The sequence below is a fragment of the Ovis canadensis genome, chromosome 1 (assembly GCF_042477335.2).
Source record: "Ovis canadensis isolate MfBH-ARS-UI-01 breed Bighorn chromosome 1, ARS-UI_OviCan_v2, whole genome shotgun sequence".
Taxonomy (NCBI): domain Eukaryota; kingdom Metazoa; phylum Chordata; class Mammalia; order Artiodactyla; family Bovidae; genus Ovis; species Ovis canadensis.
This window is the reverse complement of record NC_091245.1, coordinates 269,048,919-269,068,347: the sequence shown is the minus strand read 5'-3', so window position 1 is coordinate 269,068,347 and position 19,429 is coordinate 269,048,919. Positions and strand designations below refer to the sequence as shown.

The 19,429-nt window shown below is 56.6% G+C and overlaps 1 protein-coding gene and 1 long non-coding RNA gene across 7 annotated transcripts; one reads left to right on the top strand and one right to left on the bottom strand.

The window, feature by feature from the left end:
* Nucleotides 1-52: 52 nt before the first annotated feature.
* Nucleotides 53-1,196, bottom strand: LOC138929803 (uncharacterized). The gene is made up of 2 exons (XR_011445987.1): nt 986-1,196; nt 53-252 (listed from the first exon to the last, which is right to left on the bottom strand). It is a non-coding gene; the product is annotated as an uncharacterized lncRNA (long non-coding RNA).
* A 120-nt stretch (nt 1,197-1,316) lies between these two features.
* FTCD (formimidoyltransferase cyclodeaminase) lies at nt 1,317-19,248 on the top strand. Of its 6 annotated transcripts, none has more exons than XM_069567085.1 (14): nt 1,317-1,463; nt 2,049-2,232; nt 3,018-3,146; nt 3,921-4,009; nt 4,087-4,266; nt 5,243-5,380; nt 5,479-5,610; nt 11,135-11,196; nt 11,528-11,657; nt 11,746-11,907; nt 13,326-13,369; nt 13,545-13,683; nt 14,855-14,950; nt 15,937-19,248. In XM_069567085.1, the coding sequence occupies exons 1-14, from the start codon at nt 1,410-1,412 to the stop codon at nt 16,021-16,023; spliced, it is 1,626 nt and encodes a 541-aa protein (XP_069423186.1). In that variant the 5' UTR covers nt 1,317-1,409; the 3' UTR covers nt 16,024-19,248. The 6 variants fall into 6 exon arrangements, 4 of the variants coding, with proteins under 4 accessions (XP_069423186.1, XP_069423218.1, XP_069423207.1 ...); XR_011252047.1 differs by having other exon boundaries at nt 1,334-1,463; nt 13,545-14,587; nt 15,937-16,182; XM_069567117.1 differs by having other exon boundaries at nt 1,334-1,463; nt 15,957-16,182.
* Nucleotides 19,249-19,429: the final 181 nt, after the last annotated feature.

Sequence of the window (19,429 nt, the reverse complement as noted above, 5' to 3'; positions counted from 1 at the left end):
CTCAGACCCTGCCTCAGACAGCTCGGGTGCTGTAACGAACACCACCAACGGGGCGGCTTGAACAGTAGACATTTATCATCTCACAATTCTGGAGGTGAAGCCTGAGATGGGGGTGCCACAGGGCTGGTTCCTCCGCGGCCTGCCTCCTCGGCATGCAGACAGCTGTCTCCTGGTGTCTCCCGCCCGGTGTCCTCAAGTGTCATCCTCCCCGTGCGTCTCTGGTCTCATCTCCTTCTCACAAGGACACCAGTCCTACAGGATTAGGACCCACCTTAGTGGCTGCATTTTAACCTCGTCACCTCTGTAAAGACCCTGGCTCCAGGCCGTGCTGGGGTGAGGGCCAGGTGGTGCTGGGGCTCCATGTGCGACGGCTAGTCACCCACACTCACCCACAGTCAGCCGGGAGCTGCAGCTGCACAGGACGGGCCTGCCCCCAGCCTGCAGGGTCTTTGGGCTCCCCCGCCCCTTCTCCCTCTTCCAGTTCCCGTGAGCAGCTGCTAGAGGGGTGGGCTTCCAACTGCCCAGACAGCTGGGGGCCTGAAAGACCTGGGTATCTCCCCTCCTGGCCCCGTGGTGACTGTGAGAAGAGTGAAGCGGCCTTGGACCTGATCACTCAAAAGGCCATGTGGGGCACCCAATGCCAGGAGAAACACGGATGGTGTGGGCTGCTCTTGGGAGGGGCCTGCGGGGGTCTGTGTGCTGCCAGGGTGACCATGTGATGGGTGGGCCTTTGCAGAAGGGAAACAGCACCACCCCCAGTTCACAAATCATGAAGGACTTCAAGATGGCATTGACCTGAGCTGGCCCTCTCTGCTCAGGGCCCTGTGCTGCTGACCTGGGGGTACATGGCCCCTTGTGGGGATTTTCTGGCCTCAGTGGGGTGGGAGCTGGGCCTCACCTGTCTGCCCCTTCCCAGTGCCATGGGCCTGCACTCCGCCCCACCCCCCCACCAATACCCCCCCTCCTGCCAGCCAGCTGTGCTGACCTCTGCTGAGAGCCAGGCCCAGGGCCTCACACACGGTCCCTCTTGTCCCTCTGTGGCCCTGAGTCTCAGTTGTTCCACAAAGAAACAGCGACCAGGAGGGTCGCCCAGAGGGTCACCAGGGGGCCCTGGGCCCATCTGGGCCTGGAGCCTGGGGTGACCTGAGGCTGTAGCCTGCTGAGGACTTTTCCCCAGGAGTCCAGTACTTCTTTCAGGGGAGTCCACACTCAGCTGGGCAGAGGTCTCGGTCCTCCCCTCCACCTCCTCCTCTGCTGGCTGCCTCGCAGGGTCCTGGCTCTGCCCCTCCCCCATCTTCCCAGTTAATAAGAAGCCTGGCTCAGGGAGGGCCCTGATTGGGGAATAAAGGCCCCGCCAGCCTCCTTCCCACCTCTGCTGGTGAAAGGAGCGTCTGGGTCAGGTTTGGATCATGTCCCGGCTGGTGGAATGTGTCCCCAACTTCTCAGAGGGGAACAATCAGGAGGTGAGGGCCTGGGGGCAGCCAGGACAGTGCAGGGGGCTTGGGACCAGGAGGGCTTGGCTTGGGGTGGGGCCTGGAGACTGTTTTTTCTGGAAAGGGTGAGGAAGGAGCAGTGGGTGGGCAACCAGTGAGGGGTCCTGGTCCAGGTCTGGGCAGGTGGTTTGGCCTCTCGGGTGCTGATGGAGCCCCAGAAGGCTGATCCACACAGCTGTTTGAGGGTCCTTGTGCGGGGCATGGCCTCCCCTCCACCACCCACCCTTACCCCCAGGTCATCTGCAGGAAACTGAGTCACGGCGCGCTGGGTAGCCTTCCAGCTGCCTCAGCAGTTTCTGGGCTGCCTGGGGGCCAGAGCCCCGACCCTCTGTGACCTTGGCCTGTAGTCACCGTCTAGGGGCCCCGGCAGCCCCCCACCCAGTTCTGCTCCCTGCCTCAGTTTCTCCCCATGGGGTTGCCTGTCGCTGCTCCCAGATGCCCCGCACCAGCTCCTGGCCCTGTGTCCGGGTGGGGGCAGGACAGACTGGGCCCCGGCAGCTCCAGTGCCCCACTCCTCGTGGGGAGACAGAGGCGTAGGCCCGGCTTCACACCCAGGTGATTGACGCCATCGCTCGAGCGGTGGCGCAGACCCCAGGCTGCACGCTGCTGGACGTGGACGCTGGCCCCTCCACCAACCGCACCGTCTACACCTTCGTGGGGCGCCCTGAGGACGTGGTGGAGGGGGCCCTGAATGCCGCCCGTGCTGCCCACCGGCTCATCGACATGAGCCGACACAGAGGTGAGGGCGGGGGAGGGCGGCCTGCCTCGCGCTCAGGACTTGCAGAGGGCAAGGGGCCAACAGGCTAGCCGGATGCTCCTTGGACCCCGTTTACATTTCAGGGGCCCAAGAGTGGCCGGTAGCAAGGTGCTTGCACTCTGCACGGGCCCTGGGTATGGCCGACAGAGCCCTATCTGTCAACAGCCCACAAACCAAACACATTCTTTGGGCAGCAGTGTCAAAGGCCAATGGACACACGGGGAACTGGTCAAAAGGGCAAGGTCTCTGGCCTCTCACAGAGGGGGAGGGAATTCATGAGTGATTCCAACTGGTGAAGGGCAACCGAGGCTTATCTCAGAGAAGCTGCCTGGTTGTGGGGGGATGATGTGGGACTGCCATCTAGGGGACCGCCTGGGGGGAGGGACGTGGGGTTGCCATCTGGGGGGCTCCCTGGGGGGAGGGGACATGGGGCTGCCATCTGGGGGACTGCCTGAGGGGAGGGGACGTGGGGCTGCCATCTGGGGGGCCACCTGGGGGGAGGGGACGTGGGGCTGCCATCTGGCCGTGGGCTGCTGGCCTGCAGTGGGACTCAGCTTCTGAGGTAACCCTGTAGGGCAGCGGGGTGCAGGAATCCCCTCCCTGCGAGCGCAGTTGGTCGCTAGGGAGGGGGAGGGGTTTGCCATCGACAGGCCGCAGTGCTCAGCCTGCCTCTCTGGAGCCCTGTGGTCAGTCTGAATGTGCGCAGAAGGGGCTGGAGGGCGGGGTTCCACACCTAGGTCCCCTTCCTCAGCCCCATCTCTGTGTAGGGGAGCACCCCCGGATGGGCGCCCTGGACGTGTGCCCCTTCATCCCGGTGAGGGGTGTCACCATGGACGAGTGTGTGCTGTGTGCCCAGGCCTTTGGCCAGCGGCTGGCAGAGGAGCTGGGTGTGCCAGGTGAGAGCCCAGGGCGGGTGGCCCCTCCTCACCTCAGCTCAACAGCGGCAACAGCAGGCACCCTGTGAGGGTCTCTGCTCTTACATCCTAAAAAATGCAGATTTTAAGGGAGAAAACTCTACCATGCAGGTTTTTGACAGGCAGGAGTAGGTCCCCCTTCTCCTATGATGAGAACCTGTGAGGACAGGGTCCCAGCCGTCAGGGAGCTGGCAGACTGTCACCCTTGCTTGGCAGTGGGCTTGAGTAGCGGCTCCATGAAGGGCTTGAGCAAGGTGGACAGACAGAAAGCCCTTAACAGTCTCTTTGGGGAATTAAATCAAGGGAAGCCCAGCACACGCAACAGGTGAACACCTGAGAGGCCAGCTGCACGTCCGGCCCCTGCCTGTGAGCCAATGGGCCGACTTGGGGATGGGTCCTGCCTCGTGCAGGCATCAGAAGCTGGCAGTGAGGTTTGTTTTCTCTCCTCCACATTCCATGTTTTGTTCAGCAAAAATGCCCTTTGGAGAGAAACATGAATATCCTTTCAGCCCCGCATGCCTGCTCCCAACTCTTGTGGGTTTTTCTGGGGCATCAGAGCCTGGGCAGTGGGAGTGGGGCCTGCCCTGCCCCTGGGTGGGCAGAGGAGGGGTCCTGCCTATACAGAGTGCCCACCAGCGACCACCCATACTCACCTGACGGGGCACAGAGATGGGGGCTGCCAGCAAGACGGAGCTGCAGGAACGGGGTCCCACAATGCCCGCCGCCAGGGGCCTGACTCGTCAGGTCCCTTTGCAGTGTACCTCTACGGCGAGGCCGCACGGACGACCAGCCGCCAGTCCCTGCCGGCCATCCGGGCCGGGGAGTACGAGGCCCTCCCTGAGAAGGTGCCGTGCCCCTCAGCAGGGGGCGGTCTGGGCTGGGCCCTCCTCCCAGCTTCCCTCACCCGCCGGTCTCCCCACAGCTCAAGCAGGCCGAGTGGGCACCCGACTTCGGGCCCAGCTCCTTCGTTCCTAGCTGGGGGGCCACCGCCACAGGGGCGCGGAAGTTCCTCCTGGCATTCAACATCAACCTGCTCAGCACCAAGGAGCAGGCGCACCGCATTGCCCTCAATCTCCGTGAGCAGGGTCGTGGGAAGGACCAGGTGGGCAGCGCCTGCAGTCCCATGAGGCCTGGCCCATCCCTGTTGCATCTCGAGGGGCTCCCAGAGAGGGTCAAGGCTGGGCACCATGTGTGGACCCCCAACACATGGCGGGTGGGTGGGTGGACCCACCCACCTTGGTGTCCATGCCATGTGGGACTGGCAGGGTCAGGGTTCCAGGGTTTGAGGTTCAGGAGCAAGTCTTTAAGGACATTTTCCATGGAAGCAGCAGGTCTACAGCTATGGCCAACATACTGCAGCTTTTCCATGCTGATAGGAAAACAGGCGTTGCTGAGTCCCAGGTATCCCCAGGTACCCCAATCCACCAAGTCTGCCATAGGAACTCCCACCTAGTTTGAGCACCACTTCTGCAGAAACTTTGCACTGGACACAGGTAGACAAAGACACACCTGGTGAAGGAGGCCCTGCTCCTCCTCTGTCAGCCTCCACCCCCAGAGGCCTGGGCCCGGCTTCTCTCTCGAATGCTCAGCTGTCGGCAAGCACAGCATAAAAGCATGGCAGCTCCCCAGTCCTGCTCTGTGCTCTGCTGAGGTCAGAAGTCAGAGGTCCCCCCTGAGAGGGAGTGAGTGCCCCAAAGAGCAAGGGCTGCGAGCTGGCCTCTGGGGCAGGGGTGGGATGGGAGGAAGGAGCCAGGCCCAAGACAAGGACGTGGGTGGAATGCTGGCCAGGCAGCAGGGCCTGGTCTGAGCCTGGACCCTGTGTGGGGTGAGCCGCCGTTGGGGGCTCTACTTCCGGTGGTGGGCAGGCCCCTCCCATGCTCAGATGAGAGGCTGGGAGAGCAAGGCAAGGAGGAGACCAGCTGCACGGCACAGTGTTCAGGCCACGGCCCCCCTTGTCCCCGTGTCTGGGGCAGAAGGGAGACCCTAGGCCAGTTGAGGGGATGCGGGTGGGGGGGGGACTGTCAGTGTGGGGTGCCAGGAGAGGCAGGGCCGGGCTGGGTAAGCCTTGTCCTCCACAGCCAGGACGCCTGAGCAAGGTGCAGGGCATCGGCTGGTACCTGGATGAGAAGAACTTGGCTCAGGTGTCCATGAACCTCCTGGACTTTGAGGTCACAGGGCTGCACACCGTCTTCGAGGAGACCTGCAGAGAAGCCCAGGTGAGCGGGGCAGGTCCTCCCCATATTCCCAAGCCCAGCTGCCTGGGCACTGATGCCTCGATCTCCGACCTCCGCCCTCTGCCCTCCGCCCTCCGCAGGAGCTGAGCCTCCCGGTGGTGGGCTCGCAGCTGGTGGGCCTGGTGCCTCTGAAGGCCCTGCTGGACGCGGCCGCCTTCTACTGCGAGCAGGAGAACCTGTTCCTCCTGGAGGAGGAGCATCGGCTCAGGCTGGTGGGCAGGGCCTGTGAGGGTGGGGCTGGGGCTGGGGGGCTGGGGATCCTGAGAGAGAGCAGGCACCTGCTCCCAGGCCTGGGTTCCTGTCCATGTGGCCTCCTGCTTCTCCTTTGTTTTATTGTCTGTGCCTGCAAGTTGAGATCACATTTTTCACTTGGTGGGCACTGTTGGGGGTTTCTCTATGACCTAAAATATATTCAGTTTTGTGAAACTTCTGTGAGAGGGGGTGCCTGGGCTCGGTCGGATGGAGGGACTTGCCCCTCCTCTGGTCCTGACCCGTCCAGATTTGGGGGTGTGAGTCTAGCCTCCGTGGGCTATTCACCACATGGTTCCTGCAGTCCTGGGTCCCTCTAGCCAGCTCTGGCTGTAGCCAGCTTTTGCCATCCTCTTTCTCTGGCCTCAGGGTGGTTCTGTTTTGAAGATATTTCTTAAAATGAGCACATGACTGGATTTCTCTGAGAGTTTTTGTCTTTTGGTTGTTGGGTTTATCCTTTTGTATTTACTAAATACAGCAGATATGCTTGGGCTTGCTTTTGTCCTGTTTTTAGGCAGAGAGGATGTGGTTTTCTTCCGGTTATATGGAGGCAATATAATGTGTGTATGCAACTCTGTGTGTGCAACTCTGCGACCCCATGGACGGTAGCCAGCCAGGCTCCTCTGTCCTTGGGCATTCTCCAGGCAAGAATGCTGGAGTGGGTTGCCATGCCCTTCTCCAGGGGATCTTCCCAACCCAGGGATTGAACCGCATCTCCTAGGTCTTTTGCACTGCAGTAGAGTCTTTACTGCTGAGTCATCGGGAAAGCCCATAACTTAATATATTCATCTCCATTTTTGATTTATTAAGTTAAAATCTATCTAAATGTATCAATGTGATTTGTCAATTTTTATCAGTGCAAGCACCACAAAGATATTCAGTTCCAGGCCATTGCAAATAAGTCGAATATCCCAATAAAGCCACTCACATGATTTTCTGGTTTCCTGGTGTACATAAAAGTTATGTTCATACTAGACTATAGTCTGTTAAGTGTGCAATATCATTGTGTCTAAAAAAACTGTGCACATACTTAAAAGTACTTTATTAAAAAAAAAAAAAAAGCTAACTTTCATCCGAGCTTTCAGAGAGTTGGGATTTTAATGCTGGTGGAGGGTTTGAAATATTGTGAGAATTACCAAAATCTGACACAGAGGCACACAGTGAGCAAATGCTGTTGGAAAAAGGGGGCCCATAGAATTGTTTGAAGCAGCATTGCTACAAAATATGTCCAAAACTCACTGTCTGTGAAGCTTGAGGTCTGCGATCTGCAGGCTGCTTGCTGTGCACATGAGAAAGTAACTCTCGATGTTTATCCTCATCTTTTCTCCCTTCTCTGCTGCCGCTGCTGCTAAGTCTCCTTAGTCATGTCTGACTCTGTGCAACCCCATAGAGGCAGCCCAACAGGCTCCCCCGTCCCTATGATTCTCCAGGCAAGAACACTGGAGTGGGTTGCCATTTCCTTCTCCGATGCATGAAAGGAAAAGTGAAAGTGAAGTCACTTAGTCGTGTCCGACTCTTAGTGACCCCATGGACTGCAGCCTACCAGGCTCCTCCGTCCATGGGATTTTCCAGGCGAGAGTACTGGAGAGGGTTGCCATTGCCTTCTCCATCTCCCTTCTCTAGTTCCCGGTTTTTTAGAGCTGTGTCATTTTTTTTTAAGGGAGTTGGTTCTTTTAAATATTTTTTCAACTTTTAAAATTATGGTAAAACATACATGACATAAAATTTCCTATCTTAGCCATATTTAAGCGTGCTGGTCAGTGGTGTTAAGGATGTTTATAAAGTTGTGTGCCCATCACCACCGTCCAGGATGGGGTTTCCCGTTTCTCTGAAAGGTACTGTCAGAAAGGTACCACTCATACTGCCCCTGCCGGTCACCAGGTGGTGCTCCATGTCACGGCACCATCTTCTCGCCCTGGACTTGGGCTGTGTCCTCTTCAGTGTCTTTAGCTCCTTTCAGCATGTTTTGTAGTTCTCATTGCAGTCTTTCACCTCCTTGGTGAAGTTAATTAATTCTTAAGTATTTAATTTTTTTTTATGCTACTGAAAACGGAATTGTTTTTGTAATTTGTTCTTCAGTGTTCATTGTCAGTGTTCAGAAATGCACTGATCTTTGTGGGTTGACTTTGCATCCTGCTACCTCGCTGAATTCATTTGTTCTCGGTGGTTACCTTTATAAGTTTGCATAGTATACTTACTCCTTTAGCTCTTAATCAGTGTTAGACTGTCTCTTGACTCATGGTGAAGAAAGACAAGAAAATCAGTGCACTGTTTGAGCTGTCATTGCTGGTCCAGATTTAAATTGCTTCGTTGATATTTTTACATTGTCTGAAGTATACCATTTACCTTCTGTAACCATATCCACATGAATTAAATATACATAGATATTTAAGCTTGGTTCTGTACTTAAGTGAGGTCACTGTGCATCTCTGTCCTTTCTCTGTTGCCTAGATTTCACAATCAAGCAGGTTTTCGAAGAAAGGCTCAAGGGGGCTTTATTCTGTAGGTTCTAGTGTGTTTGGGAATGTCTTTGTGTGACTCCATTCTTTCGAAACAGTAGGACAACCAAAGAGCTTCCCTGGTGGCTCAGTGGTAAATAACCCATGTGACAATGCAGGAGACTCACAGATGCGGGTTTGATCTCTGGGTCAGAAAGATCCCCTGCAATAAGGGAATGGCAACCCACTCCAATATTCTTGCCTGGAGAATCCCGTAGACAGAGGAGCCTGGTGGGTCCTAGAGGTCCATGGGATTACAGAGACACAACTTAGTAACTAAACAACAACAATAAAGGAGAACCAAAACCTCTAGTCACTTGTTTTTCTCCTGAGAATGTCACAGGCACATCCTTGCCACCTTTGGAATAAATGTTGCTGTGTGTATGGTGGGGGAGTCTAAGGCCGTCTGGTAATCCACACCCCTGCTGACCTGTTCTTTCTCCCCAAAGCTTGAAGAACTGTCTTTATCCTTGAAATTCAGTAACTCTGCCATATATGTCTTGGTGTTGATTATTCTGCATCAGTTTTTCTTTAGAACAGGGTTCTGTGTTATTTACTGATTCATTCTTGTTCAGTTTCAGGAATATTTTCTTTAATACTTTTGATTCAGTGTTTGGTTCTTTCACTTTGCAGACATAGTCACTCCATGGTAGCATTTTCTTCTTCCATATATCCTGTTTTTTTCTACACTTTCTCTCCGTTTTCCCCCCTCTGTATTTGCTGTGGTTTTCTCAGGCCTCACTTCTTAATCACTTATGTACTTTATAGCTTGGTTTGTTCTCTTTCTGGCCATTACAAAGTTCTATGTCACTTTTTATTTTGATGTAATTCTTGCTCACAGAAGAGGTGCGCACATAGTATCAGGAGCTGCTTTATTCCCTCCCGATTCACCTATTGTTGTATTTTGCACCATTTTCTGTATCTCTGTTTCTCTGCATTCACGCACAATCACATTTGTTTCTGGACCATTTCAGAGTAGGTTTAAGACACTGTCCTTTATGCCTCATTTATTCAGAGTGTATTTGTCTAGATCAAGGACATTCTATTATACAACCACAGTGCAATGATCAAAATCAGGAAATTCAGCACAGTACAATCTGCTCTAATCTGCAGACTGTAATCAAATCATGTCAGTGTCTCCCTCTCCTGGCTCCGGCCCAGACCAGGAGCGGGTCCACGTGCCCTGTCTTTTACGGCCCTTAATCTGGACCAGGGCCCCAGTTCTCCCTGTCCTTCCTTGACCATGATGGGCTGTGAGCACTGCTTGCTGGGTGCTGGTCTGACCTTTCTCAGGGCTGGGTGTGCTTGTGTGTTTCTGGCAAGAGCAGCACAGAAGTGATGGGGTGTCGCCCTCAGGGCGTTCGTTACTTGGGTCCCCTTGTTGGACTGGTCTCCCCAACCCAGGGTTATCACTGTGGTGTTCCTGTTTTTCCTGTTGCTGTTAATAAGCACTCCCGGGGGCAACAGTTCAAGACATGTAAATACTTTGTGCCTCTTGAAATCCAGCCTCAAGAGTCTCCCTCCTCCATCCTTTTTCCACTTTCACCTCTCCCACATCTATTTATCGTTTATTAACATGTTTGATGCTCTCTATTTCTTCTTGAAACCATAGTATTTTATATTCTTTATCTGAAAGTTCTGAGATCTGCAGCCTTTGAAGGTCTGGCTTTCCAAAGCATCGTGCCTGCTGACACACGTAGTGATGCTTCTGCAGGTGCTTTGGGAGTTCTGACTGCGTGCCTGGCTTTCTTCTGTGGTGATTCTTGGTCATCCCTAGCTGCTCAGTCATGTCCGACTCTGTGCGACCCCCTGGACTGTAGCCCGCCAGTCTTCTCTGTTCATGGGATTCTCCAGGCAAGAAGATTGGAGTGGGTTGCCATTTCCTGCTCCAGGGGATCTTCCTGAATTCTTGGTCACTGGTTTAAACTTGTGTTGCTGCTTGGGCCCTGTAGATGAGCCTCTTGTTCGGGCTTTGGGGCCACACAGAAGAGAATTCTCTGTGAACCGTGGCCTCTCTCCCTCTCAGGTTACAATTCCCAGGAAAGATATTTTTGGGGCTTCACCATCTGGCGGCTTCACCAAACTAAGCCTCAGACTGGAAAGGATCTTGATTATTTCCTGTGAAGGGTGGCTCTCCCCAAATACATCCTTGGAGGTGCTGTCTTCCAGGGGCCTCCCGTCTGAGCCCTGCTTCTGAGAGATGGCTCAGGCGTCTCTGGGTGGACCCAGCTCCAGGGTAGGGAGAGCTTTCTGGCAGTGGATGGTTTCCTTTACTTCCTGCCAGGCTTTTGGGCGCTAAAATCCATTCTGACAGTCCTGTTCCTCTCTCTGAGGTTTTCTGCAGCGGGTGGGCTGCTCTCAGGTGCCCTCTGGTATGTTCCCGCCTCGTTCCTGCATCCTCCGGGAGACCTCAGGCCATCCCTGGCTCTCAACTTGTCCCGTACTTGTCGCTTTCTGTCCCCATGTGGCTCAGAGGGGCTGGGACTGTGTTGCCAGCATCAGCGCCATGATGTGTCCTAAAAGCATCTTTAGGTGAAAAGAATTCCTCTCTGATGTGGGGAATTCATTTCACCAAAAGCTTATTTCCAACTTTTTTTTGAAGTTGGATAAACTTCACTTTTCATCACATATCGAGGGTCATAGCTGGGGTGCTCACGCAGCTCTGGGCCTTTGAGAGCCAGAGCCACTGACTCCCAGGAGCTGGAACCCTGTCCAAGAGGCAGTTGTCTTGGCCCACATGCTCGCGTGTGGGGAGGACGGGTCACACTGGGCCTGGGTCTCCCCTGGGCAGTGCAGTGGGTGGAGTCCAGGGCCCGGCAGGTCACCTGCCTTGAAAAGCTTCTGTCTGCAGGGCTGCTGGTGGGTGTGGGTGTGTGTGTGTGGCAGCTGTGTCCCTGCAAGCTCCACACCAGGGCCAGGGAGCACCCCCACAGGTGGCAGGGGTGGGACCTGGGCTCAAGGGAACCCCACTCACCAGGCCTTCTTCCAGGTGGTGAACCGGCTGGGCCTGGACTCCCTGTCCCCCTTCAACCCCAAGGAGCGGATCATCGAGTGAGCAGCCCCCGACCCCCACTCCTGTGCAGAGACCCCCTCGGTCGTCCAGAGCTCTGCTCTGTCACTAAGTGTAGGGCTGGGGGCTTGTTGGGGGGCCCAGTGAGGCCCCAACAGGTCCCACTCGCTCCTCACACAGCTCCTGGCTGGTCACAGCTGCTTTCGGGGTGGCTGCTCTGCAAACAGAGTCCATATCCCCTCCCCTGTGCTGGTCTGAGCCAGGGACCCCCCAAGTCCCACCTTCCTAGCCTAGAAGTAATGACCCAGGACCCTCTGACATAGACCCCAGCCCACCCCAACCCTGGCTTCCCTGACCGCCCCTGCCCTGCAGGTACCTGGTCCCCCAGGACGGGCCTGAGCAAAGCCTTGTGGACCAGCCCCTGCGTGCTTTCATCCGGGCTGTGGGCGCCCGCTCAGCAGCCCCAGGGGGTGGCTCCGTGGCAGCAGCCAGTGCAGCCATGGTGAGTGGGGCCTGGGGCGAGGAGGTGGGCGGCGGGGATGGGGGCACCCGGCCCGGGGCTGGTCCCATGATCAGCACGCTCTCCCCAGGGCGCCGCCCTGGCCTCCATGGCCGGCCTGATGACCTATGGGCGGCGCCAGTTTGAGCATCTGGACGTGACCATGCGCCGCCTGATCCCGCCCTTCCACGCCGCCGTGGCTGAGCTGACTGCGATGGTGGACGCCGATGCCCAGGCCTTCGAGGCCTACCTGGTGCGTGTGCAGGCGGGCCATCACCACTGGCCCTACGGAGCAGGACCTGAGGGAGAGTGGGGTCAGTAGACAGTGATGGGGGTCTCCAGAGGAGAGAAAGGTGGGCCAGGGTCATGGAGGTGAGGGGGAGACTGCCACTAGCACAGACGTCTGGAGACCAGGGGGCCTGGAGGGAGGGGACAGTGGTCTGGCTGCTCTTGGGTTGAGCCCAGCAGGTTTAGTGCAGGTGTGACCCCAGGTCAGAGTCTCTGCAGGGCTGGGGGTCGGGGGAGAGGAGAACACCTGCCCTGAGGGTCAGCCAGGCTCAGTGTCCCTCTGCCCAGCTCCCTGCGCCCTGCTGATGGGCCGACACCCAGACCTGCAGATCCTGGAGGAAGAGAAGAGCTCTGGTCCCGAAAGAGTGGGAACAGAAATCTTTACATGTAACACAGTCAGTCACAGTGTTAGCGATCAGAGAAGACAGCTCAGCAACAGAAGTAAAGGGCCATGGGAGCTGGGAGGCTAGATCCAGACCTCCCTTGTTCAGGAGGGCCTGGAGGGAGGGGTGTCTGTCAGACCTGGGTGGAGGTCAGGGGACTCGCAGGAAGGTCAAGGTGTGAGTTCAAGGTCAAGAAGTCCCAGGGGTGTGGGAGAACAGAGCCAGCAGGGGACACAGGAGAGGAGGGAAGGGGGGTGGTTGGACCCCACGGGGGAGGAGGGCCTGCTGGGGAAGGTGTGAGCTCCCGGCGGACAACAGTGCCCAAAGCCACCTTGGGGCAAGACCTAATGTGAGGGTGGACAGTGTTCTGGGCACGCCTGGGGCAGAGGCCTTGGGCCAGCCCTGCTGGGGGGTTTGGGCCAAGTCTAGTCTGCACCTGGGCCCTGGGTGGACAGCTGGCCTCCGTTGCTGGGCCTCAGTGGATGGCTGTGTGAGTGACTCGGGGGAGACTTTCGCCCTGGGGTGAGTGCGTTTCCTGTATGAAGGATGCCGCCTGGTGGCCCCTGCAGAGCTTGCGTGGGTGGTGCCTGGAGTGGTCCTCCCGAGGTCCCCTGACAACACGGCCATCCGACCTGGAGGTCACGTGCACCTCTTGGTGCATCCCACATGGGCAGGGCAGTGGGAGGAGCAGTTTCATACTTCCTGGAAGGAGGCCTGGGCTGTGTGTCGCCCTCGGGGGTGGGGGGACACGGCCTGAACCTTTATGCTGGTCTCTGGGGTTGCACAGTTGCCTCGCCTGGAGTGGGTGGGGAAGACTGGTGCTGGAGCCCTCATTCCCCTCTGGCCCCCTCCCAGTCCCTCAGAGGTGGCTCTTGATCTGTGATTCACGGAAGCAAACTTGGAGGTGGTGGGCGCTGTGTTAGGCCCCCGCCCTCCCCAGGCTCCCAGTCCCCTTGTCACAGTCCCTCACCCTGCTGTGTTTCTGTGCTTGCTCTGGCAGAAAGCAACAAAGCTGCCCAAGAACACACCTGAGGACAAGGACAGGTGAGTGCAGCGAACATCCCTGGTACTGGTCAGTCCCCGCCGGGTGTGCTGTGGCTGAACAACGATTTCCCTGTGGTCCCCAGCCTGGTTCCGTGGGCTCCTCAAGGAGTCATCGGGTAGGGACTGGGGGTGTCTGGGCACCCCAGGCTCTGACTGCCAATGGCCTTGCTTCCAGACGTGAGGCCGCTCTGCAGGAGGGGCTGAGGCAGGCGGTGGCTGTGCCCTTGGCGCTGGCAGAGACGGTGGCCTCGCTGTGGCCGGTGTTGCGAGAGCTGGCCCTGTGCGTGAACCTGGCCTGCAGGTCAGACCTGCAGGTACGTGGCAGGCCCTGCTGCCGGTGCAGAGTGAAGGGTCAGTGGGTGTCACAGCTGCTCACTGAGCCAGCAGACATGAGTGCTGGCAGGGGGTCTCGGTCCGTCTCAGCCTTCAGGGCCGGCTCTACTAAGATCTTGTTCAAGGTCACAGCGCAGAGGCAGACACTCGAGTGTGCTCCAGAGTCCACCTCTGACTGTGCCCTCTGGCCCCAGCCGCCCTCCTCCCGATTGGCCCCTCTCCCAGAAACCCCAGGCGCTCGCAGACATGCATTCGCACCCTGTCTGTAGCCTCTGCATGGAGGCCTGGGGACAAGGGCCATCACACCCAGTGCTGTTTGTCTACAGCCCGATCCAAGGCCCCCAGCCACATGGTCTTTACAGAGAGACACCTGTTTTCAGTGTCTGGTCTTCAGGCCCTAAGGACTGTATACTCCTTTCCTGGGAGGTGGCTGCCTGTGAGTTGTTGGGAAGGTTCTAGAAGCTGTCTGAGCACAGAGGCCATGGTTCCTGCATTCTGGGTCTTCCTGGCCCAGCATGTGCTGCCCATCTCTGTGGCCCCTCAGGGCCTGTAAACTGCCAACATGCTGTGCTCATTGTTAAAGGTCCCGTGCGGCCAGCTCTGGGCTTCCCAGGTGGCTCAGTGGTAAAGAATCCGCCTGCCAATGCAGGAGCTGCAGGTTCCATCCCTGGGTCGGGAAGAGCCCCTGGAGAAGGAAATGGCAACCCACTCCAGTATTCTTGCCTGGGATCATCCCACGGACAGAAGAGCCTGGCAGGCTACAGTCCATGGGGTCACAAAGAGTTGGACACTGAGTGATTGAGCATGCACTCAGCCTGGGCTAAGCACGTCTCCAGCCTGGGCTGTGCCTGAGGCATCACTGGGTCGCAGAGTTGGAGTGCCGAGGTCAGCAGGGTGTGGACTGCCGGGTGGTCAGCTGAGGGTGGGCCTCTGAGTACTGGGTGGCACAAGGGCCCTGGGACCCACCTTGGAGAGGGCCAAGCTTCTGTCCAGTGACTCTGGGCTCCCGAGGGCTCTAGTGACCGGTCAGATTGCCGTCTTCAGGGTTGAGGCGTGAGACCCCCAGTTTATGTCCTGGGCTGAAGTGGGCAGGGGGAGGCCCCGCAGCCTGCCCGATCACGGCTGGCTGGTTCTACCTCGCGGCCATTGCAGGTGGCAGCCAAGGCCCTGGAGACAGGTGTGTCTGGTGCATATTTCAATGTGCTCATCAACCTGAAGGATGTCACTGATGACGCGTTTAAGGACCAGGTGAGCGGGGGCACAGGCCGGGCCTACTGAGAGGCCTGGAGGTTGCCTTGGTTCCCGCATGTGGGGCCCGGGGGCACCTGGCTAGTATGTCCTTGAGGGAGGGATGTGTCTGTCTGACGAGACAGTCCTCCAGCTGCTACAGGTGGACAAGGCCTGTCTTGCAGAACGCAGGCCTCAGGGGACAGCTGGGGCCTTCTTTCAGGGTCTCTGTCAGGGCAAGTGGCCTGGGTGCCTGCTGGCGCCCCCTTACTCCCTCCTGGGGGCTCTGGCCAGGGCCGGGTCCCCTGGATGGGCTGGGCTGCAGCACCGGCAACACGTGGTCTCAGAGAGCAGTTGCTGGCCTGTGCAATTGTCCCACTTCAGCATTTGTGACAATTTCATTGTCACTCTTTTTGGAGGAGAATTCACAGAACGTGCAACTCGCTATGTTAAATTATACAAGTCAGAGGCAGTTGGCACATCTATGGTCGTGAGACTACTACTTCTATCGAGTGCTGGAACATTCTTGCCACTCCAGAGGAGGTCCCACAGCAACCCCCATTCCCAGCCCTGGCCACCACCCTGTATTTGTGATTTTGTGATGATTGTTAAAAAGTGATTTCCTGACTGGGAATGGGAGCACTAGGGCTTCCGACTTGTCCCGACTTGCCTCTCTAGCCAAGCTGAGCTTGTCATCAGGGAAGGCCCTGTCCACCCTAGGGCATGAGATAACATACTAGCCACTTGAGCGCTGCCCCTTTGGGCCTGGAGGACACAGCCCCGCCTTCAGCAGTGGGGAGGGTGGGGACTGGGCCTTGCTGGCCCCAAACGTCAGGAAAGACAGAGGGACCCTCCCACCCCCACTGAGAGACCTGTGAGGATCTGGAGTTCCCCAGGTCAGAGGCTCGGGGCCACCCAGAGTGGACAGCCCAGGAAACCAGCAGGGAGGCTGGGCCCGTGGGGTGGGTGGCAGGTGAGTGGTGATGAAGTGCTCCTGTGTCTCTTAGGTCCGCCAGCGCATCTCCAGCCTCCTGCAAGATGCCCAGACACAGGCAGCACTGGTGCTGGACCGGCTGGAGGCCCGGCAGGAGTGACGGCTGAGCAGGGAATCGACAGACTCCACTCCCCCTTGCAGCTGCTCCAGACACGTCCTGGGGCCCCAGATGGGGGGATATGAGGGGCAAGGATAGGGGGCTGTGAGGAGTGGGCATGGCTGGGGTTGGCAGTGCCAGTAAAGTGATGACACACTGGTGCCTGTGGGGTCCATGTGGAGTGCACGTGGGATCCCAGTGAGGGGCTTGGGGGAGGTCTGAGCTGAGTGGCAGAAATGGGACCTCGTGAGGCGCCAAACACAGAGGTGCCAAACACGGATGGGAAGGCGCTGGTGGGGACGAGGGGAGGGACAAGTGGGAGGGAATGGGGGTGGAGCACGAGGTGACACAGGGTCACAGAGTACCCGGGGTCCTGGGGGCCAGAGCCCCCTTAGTAGGACCCTCAGATCTCATGGAGGGATAAGGGCTATGCTGCCTCATGGACAGGGGAATGGCGGGGGATCCACCAAGGTGAGGGGTGGCCGGACCAGCTCCTCCCAGGACAGGAGAAGATGAGAGCAGCAAGTGGCCGGGGACATGAAAGTGATGTGTGGGCCATGTCCCGGGTTCTGGGAGAAGAGGGTGCAGTGTCAGACCTGGGGTCCCAGAAGGGAGAGTCCAAGGCACTGGGCACTGACTTCTCTTGGTGGAAGCTCAGTGGCCCAAGCCCAGTGGTGGGGGTCCCAGGAGGGTCTCTGCAGGGCCTGGGTGGTGAGGGAGGAATGGGAAGTGGTAGAAAGCCCAAGCCCCCCTGCCCCCCTACCCCATTCCCGGGGCTGGAGGCAACAGGACAAGACCTGAAAGGTTGTTTCTGTGAGCTGTGTGTTATGCCGGGATTTGTGACCTCCAGAGGAGAGGATTTCCATCCAGGGTCAGAGATGAGGCTTGACGACTTGGGGCTTTTTGTGTAGCAGAGTTTCTTTTAAAGCATAATAGAGACAGGGAAAACTTCTGATATAGACATCAGAAAGTGAAAAGTGAAAGTGAAAGGTAGTTGCACAGTTGTGTCTGACTTTTTGCCATCCCATGGACTGTAGCCTGCCAGGCTCCTCTGTTCATGGAATTCTCCAGGCAATAGTACTGGAGTGGGTTGCCATTTCCTTCTCCAGGGCATCTTCCTGACCCAGGGGTTGAACCTGGGTCTCCTGCATTGCAAACAGATTCTTTACCGACTGAGCTACTAGGGAAGCCCCTAGACATCAGAAGGGGACAGGAAAAGAGAGCCCCCTTGCTAGTTTCTAGCAAGGTGTTTTATATCTGTTAGAAAACGATTAATCAGATAAGAGAGACAACTCAAGGCTGAGGGAGTTTCACCAGGCTCAACTCCCACAATAGATAGGATGACATGAGGTGTGTCAACCCCCAACCATAAAACAATTGACAGGGAATACTGGTTTGTTGAACCATTATCAGCCCAAGTTTTGAAAAAAGAAAAAAAGTTAGTCTCAGGAGGAACCATTTTGAAGAAAGGCAAATTCTAAAGCAAATACATAGCTTCCTTAACATAGCTTAAGATAAACATTTCCCATAAGAAAAAAACACACTGGTTAGTTCCAGGCAGGATGTTTGCCACTTATTTCCTCCTGCCTCTTGGGGACCTCTGGCCTTCCTGCCTGTTACCCTCTCAGACCCACCTGGGCCAGCTCTGGTCTAGGAGCTGAGCTGACGATGACGATGATGGCCCACTGGAGGTTGGGCCACAGGGTCCTCGGGGTGTTGGGAGTTGGAGGTGGAGGAGGGCAAGAGGTGTGACCTATGGGCCCTGCGGGGGTACCCCAGGAGGGCAGCATCCATGAGGCTTGGAGCTGCAGATGGTGAGGGTCAGAGCTGCTGTAGGACTGAGCACTGCCAGGGGTCTGCAGGCTGAGGTCTTTCAAAATAGGCAGTGTGTCAGGTCACCTGGTTCTAAACCCAGGGCTGCTTAGAGATTCTGCAGAGAGGCCCCGCCCCCTCGTCCCCACCAGCGCCTTCCCATCCTCGTCAGGAAATCGCTGAATTCCCTCTTTGTGCCCATTTAGTGTTTATTTATGCAAACACAAACACATGTGAATTTATGTTCTTCATTCCTTGACACTACTTATACAGAGCAGATCAATGCTGATTTTTGTTTCTAGTTAACGTGTTAGCCCCGAGGTCTTTCACATCAGCGTTTAGAGAGACTCCTGAGCTCAATTGCTCAGTCATGTTCAACTCTTTGCAACCCCATGGAATGTAGCCCACCAGGCCCCTCCATCCATGGGATTCTCCAGGCAAGAAGACTGGAGTGGGTTAGAGAGACTCTATGTAATGTATATTTTATTCACTTGTCCTTTCCCTGTATTTCCTTTACCATTTCATTGTGAAATATGAGACACATTCAGGAAGGTGCGTGTCCTGAGCGGCCATCTCCCCATCACAGAATCCTCCTGACTCCCACCCCCCGGGCCCGGCTCCATGGTGACCACAACCCTGCCCGTGATTCCCACACAGAGGTTCAGTTTTCCCTGTGAGCTGATGTTCGGGTCAACGGGGTCATGTGTGCCCTCAGCATCTGCTGCTCCTCTCAGCCCCGTGTGTGTCCTGCACAAGGCCGTCCTAGGGTGGTGCCCTGCTGAGCCGCAGCACCCCGGTTCCCTCACGGCCCTGTGGCAGTTTGGAGGAGCCCCGGTTCTCACTGCTGACAGCAGAGTGTGTCCTCAGCTCTCTGATGCTGGGATAGGGGCAGAGGAGGTGAGCATGGTAACAAGCAGGTCAGAAGAGACTCTCACCTGTTGCCTGTCTGGGAACCATTTACCTCCACCTGAGAACAGGGTTCCCCGAGCAGCCACAGTCATGGCCTAAGTATCCCCACTGACCCACAGCCCCAGGGCATTAGCTGAGGTAGCCCCTGGAGTCTTAGGCAGAGATACCGCAGGTGACTGTGGGTGATTCAGGAATGAAGTAAATACCAACTGCCCCACCATGAGACATTGTGGCTGGTTGTTATGTAGCAGGAGCTGACAGATACACTTTCCAACACACCTCTAACTTCTGTTACATCTGAGGGTGACTGTCTTGTCATAGTAACGATGGATTTTCTTTTCTGTGGTCTGTTCACATGTGTAGCCTGTTTATCTAGTCTGTCCAGTCCTAAATATCCATCAACCTCCAGCTCCTTCCCAGGGGCGGGGTCTCCCCACCTCAGCTGCTCCTACTATAGCAGCCTCTGGCTTCCAGGACATTCCCATTAAAAGTAATTTCAAAACATCACCACACCCTGAAATTCCTTCCAGACGGGCTATGCACATGGGAAAACCAAAAAGCATGCGTGCACTTGTTAGGTAACCATGCAGAATATTGAGAGAAAATGATGTAGAGGGTCTGTCCTCCTGGAGCAAGGCAGAGAGCCCAGTATACTTTACAGGGAAATTAAAAACCTGTTTTGGTAAAA